Source organism: Coturnix japonica, chromosome 1 (genome assembly GCF_054131305.1).
Source record: "Coturnix japonica strain WE chromosome 1, WE-NBRP24, whole genome shotgun sequence".
Lineage (NCBI taxonomy): Eukaryota > Metazoa > Chordata > Aves > Galliformes > Phasianidae > Coturnix > Coturnix japonica.
The window spans coordinates 68,744,513-68,748,606 of record NC_140663.1 but is presented as its reverse complement, the minus strand read 5'-3'; the positions used below and the strand labels follow the sequence as shown (position 1 = coordinate 68,748,606).

At 58.5% G+C, this 4,094-nt stretch overlaps 1 protein-coding gene and 1 long non-coding RNA gene across 2 annotated transcripts; both read left to right on the top strand.

Annotated features, from left to right (window-relative positions):
• The first annotated feature begins 917 nt into the window (after positions 1 to 917).
• Positions 918 to 1,560, top strand: LOC146762503 (uncharacterized). The gene is made up of 3 exons (XR_014942320.1): positions 918 to 1,027; positions 1,119 to 1,214; positions 1,460 to 1,560. It is a non-coding gene; the product is annotated as an uncharacterized LOC146762503 (long non-coding RNA).
• A 151-nt stretch (positions 1,561 to 1,711) lies between these two features.
• On the top strand, positions 1,712 to 4,094 carry LOC146762502 (uncharacterized). The gene is made up of 3 exons (XM_085536790.1): positions 1,712 to 2,134; positions 2,353 to 2,733; positions 2,903 to 4,094. Exons 2-3 carry the CDS (start codon positions 2,625 to 2,627, stop codon positions 3,709 to 3,711), a joined length of 918 nt encoding a protein of 305 aa, XP_085392916.1. The 5' UTR covers positions 1,712 to 2,134; positions 2,353 to 2,624; the 3' UTR covers positions 3,712 to 4,094.

Here is a 4,094-nt window from a genome sequence, read left to right as displayed (position 1 = left end):
TGTTACATGGCAACAAAATGTAATGAATACTAGCGGGAAGAGTCAACCTCTACTGCCAGACCACCAACATCTACATCTGAAATTCTGAGTCAATATCATAAAATAGGGAACATTACTTTTGCAGCAGCTCTGACAAGGGTCCTGGAAACATGAGGGTGAGCTGCTGGCTCTGAATTCAGAGGATGTATCCCTCTGGTGTGGATCAGGCTAGGTTTTGCTTCTGATTTTCTGATCTGATCTGATCTGATCTGATCTGATTTTCAGCAAAACTGAGTATCTGAGAACTCTCTGCAGTATATTAGAATGTTGAGTTGCCGGGATGTGTTGATAGACAGTCACAGTTACTGTGCTACAAGAAAATGAAATCATTGTCAGTTAACATGATAGACATCACAGCCAACGCGTCACAATGGCCGTTCCATTCTGATGCCATTCTTGGGTGCCCTCAGACCAGCCCTGTGAGGTGTGATGGCGTCACAGAAGGTGACATGGAACGGCCATTGTGACTCATGGGCAGTGGAGCAGAGCTGAGGCTGCAGGGCTCAGCCTGAGCTCAGTGTGACCTGGTGAGGTGAGCAGGGAGGAAGGGGCTGCCTGAGGCTGCCGAGGGAGGGAGGAGGGTTCCCCAGCGCTCAGGGGCCTGAGCTGCCAACTCAGCCTCGTCCCGCTTCTCCATAGGTTGGCACGCAGAGGACGAAGCCCCGCAGTGATGGGACAGACACTCTGCACTTGGTTGCGGTCGACGCTCACAGCGCGAGCGGAGACACAGGAGGATGCCGGCTCGAGAGGGCCAAGTGAGTGCCAAGTATCCCTGCATCCACGGCCTGCGGCCTTGCCCCTCAGCTGGAACAGTCAGCACAGAGCAGCCCCTGGGACAGGCCCCGGGGGCACCTGGCCCCGCAAGACGCTCACTGCTGTTACTCTCTCCTCTCCAGTTTGCGTGCTCTGTGGCCTAGTGGATGAGGACTCCGTCATCCTTGGCCACAAAGAGCGTATTTGTGGATTGTATTTCCATGGGTTTTGTGCGGTGAGTTCCCTCGTGTCTCCTGCCACCTTCCTCCAATCAGTGATTCCCTCCTTTCTGCCCTAACTAGACCGTGCTCTTTCCTCCTGTAAAGGTCTTTGCCAACGGTCTTTGTGAAAACGTGCGAGTTAACGGGCTACGTTTTTGCTTTGAAGACCTGATACGCATAGTGAGGGAGGCAGAGCAGAAGGTGAGCACTGGACCGGAATAGGGACCTCGGTGCCAGAAGAGCTTAGCCTGGTCCCAAGAAAGCAATCCCAGCCCCTCCTCCCAGCTCCAGGAGAAATTCCTGCTCTTGCAGACCAGCCCTGTTCACCAGGCAGCTCTGCACAGTGCCACCCAGCCCTGCCCGCATCCTGCGCCCTGCCCAGAGGTGCGGGGCCCGCTGCGTAGGCCCTGAGCCTGCAGCTGATGGGGCTGCTCTGCTCTTTCTAGTTCTGCTTCGTCTGTGAGACTTCAGGGCCCACCATCATCTGCGCAGAGCCGGGATGTGAGCGGAGCTTCCATCTCCCCTGCGCCTATGGGGGTCAATGTGTCACCCAACACTTTGGAGACCACAGGTAAGGGCTCCCAGCTGTCACCTGTGGGCCTCCAACCCTGCTGTCAGCACCAACCTAAGCAGCGAGGAACGCGCTGTGACGCCTCCCAGCAGCCTGACAAAGCCAGAGCCAAGGCCTGGGGCTCCTTCCCGTTCCTCTGCCCTCCTCGCAGCCCTTCTCACCTTGCCCATCCCTTCCATCTTCCCCAGGTCCTACTGCTGGGAGCACAGGCCGCAGCAGGCAGTGCAGGCAGCACCGGAGCCAGACACGACCTGTGTCATCTGCTTGGAGCCCGTGGGTGACAGCAGGTCATATATCACCATGGTGTGCCCAGCCTGCCAGCACGCCTGGTTCCACCGGGCCTGCATCCAGGTAGGAGCCCTCCCCTCGCCCCGCAGGCACCGCAGGCGCTCAGCAGCACCAGGCCCGGCTCACACTCAGCGCTGCTTGTGTTTCTGCTGCAGATAATGGCCCTGCGCTCTGGGCTTTTCAGCTTCCAGTGCCCCCACTGCAGAGACGGAGAGATGTTTCTTCGTGAGATGCTGACTGTGGGAATCCATATCCCACTCAGGTTGGTGTCTTTCAGCCAGCTCTTGAGGTGTGAGGGCACAAGAGCTGTGCCCGCCCAAGGACTGCCCCGGCAGGCCTGGCCCTTGGCAGCCCTTAACATGGGCGTCAGCGCCATTGGGAAGCTGGAACCAGGGATAAGGTGGATGGGGATGGATTTCAAGGGTTAGTTTTAGTTCTGGGCCAGTGAGCGCTCATCACATTCCTTCCCTTCTCTGGCAGAATTGCAGAAGGGGAGGACAACACCACCTATGAAGCACTGGCAGTTTGGCACCGACGCTGCCATGCCAGCGACTGCCTTTACCCCTATGGCAGACTGCGGTCAGGAGAGGGGTGAGTGACCTCAGCTGCCCTCTGGGGCTCTGCGTGGCATCGCAGCCTCACCACAGGCTGCGGGAGCACAGACCGAGCACCAGAGCTGTGCCGGGCATGCCCTGGCTCAGGGCACTTTGTCCTCACGGCCACAACCCGTTGCTTTCCACAGGCCCTGGGAAATGCTCTTCTGCAGCTCCTGCACTGTACGAGGGACACACCGGCGTTGTTCCCTCTTGAGTAATGGCACAACCGTATGGGAGTGCAACGCCTGTGCTGGAGAGGGCACCGGTAAGAGGCAAACATCCGCGTGCTGCTGGGCTGGGGCCAGCAGCAACCCCGCTACCAGGGGTTGCTCAGAGCGGCCCTGGTCAAATCCCTCCAGCCCGGCACAAACAAGAGCCAGTTCCACCCCATGGCTGGAATTCCATCCTGCTCACCTTCCTGCCTCCCCTTACAGCCTCCAGCACCAGCTCAGGCCTTGCTGGTCTCGGCACCACCAGCCAGCAGGGACTGCAGCTTTCTCCAATGTATGTGACACCTCAGAGCAGCAGCTCCGGCACCACCAGCGAGCATGGATTGCCGCCACCCAAAGGCTCCACAGCACCAGAGAGCAGCAGCTCCACAACCACCAGCCAGGCACCACCGGAGCCAGCTCACAGATCCCATGTGCCTGAGAGCAGCGGCCTGTCCATCCCGCGCAGGACGGACCGCAGGAGAGTCATGCCACGTCTGCATAGGGATGAAAACAGCTTGAATGAGTCCCGAGGACACCGTGGCACAACCCATAATGCTGCCCCAATTGCTGAGAGCAGCACCTCAGACTCGGCCAGCCAGGAGACATCTCGGTCCTCGAGGCGCTGCCCTGCACGGGGATACAACCTCAGGTGCAGGCAGGGACAGCGGGCCCGGACAAGAAGCCGCTCTCCGTTGCGGCGCCAGGCCCCAGAATCTCCGAGCGGGCCCCAGGGACACCGTGGGAGCATGCAGACACCAAGCCGAGGTGCTCAGAGCTGCACCCGCAGCTACACCACACCGGCAGCACCAGGGTCTTCCAGGGCTTCCAGAACAGACGACGGAAGCCCATCCAGACATCCAGGGCGGGCGCGGACTCGAAGCCGCTCGCCCCTCGATCGTCGGGCTGCAGACACCGACAGCCAGCCCCGAAGACGCCGCAGGAGCCGGTCCAGGCGGCGAGGGCCAGCCCAGGGGCGGAGCCGCTCCCGGGCATCACGTCGGGCCCGGCGCATCACCAGGCGGCCCCGCTGATGCCGCGGGAGCAGCAGCGTGCAACCTACAAGCTGGCACCGATCCTCAGAGTCCAGCACCATTCGCTGAGAGGTGTCACATTTTTTTTTTTTTAAATTATTTTTTATATAGTTTATTTTATAATATTATATAATATTATTTATTTATGTATTATTTTTATATATATGTTTATTATATCCCCTAATAAACTTCCCCACCCTATTTCTGTGTCATGTTTTGCTTTGTTATAAATCAGTCGCAGTGTCAATAGTAACGTGCAGTGTAAAGGCTGGGGCTGCTCCAGGCGCTGCTGCACTGATGGCTCAAGGCCTGACAGGAAGCACCAGCCCTGCTCATGGGGAAAGCTGAAGCAGACAGCAGAGAGCTGCCCAGGAGATGGGCTG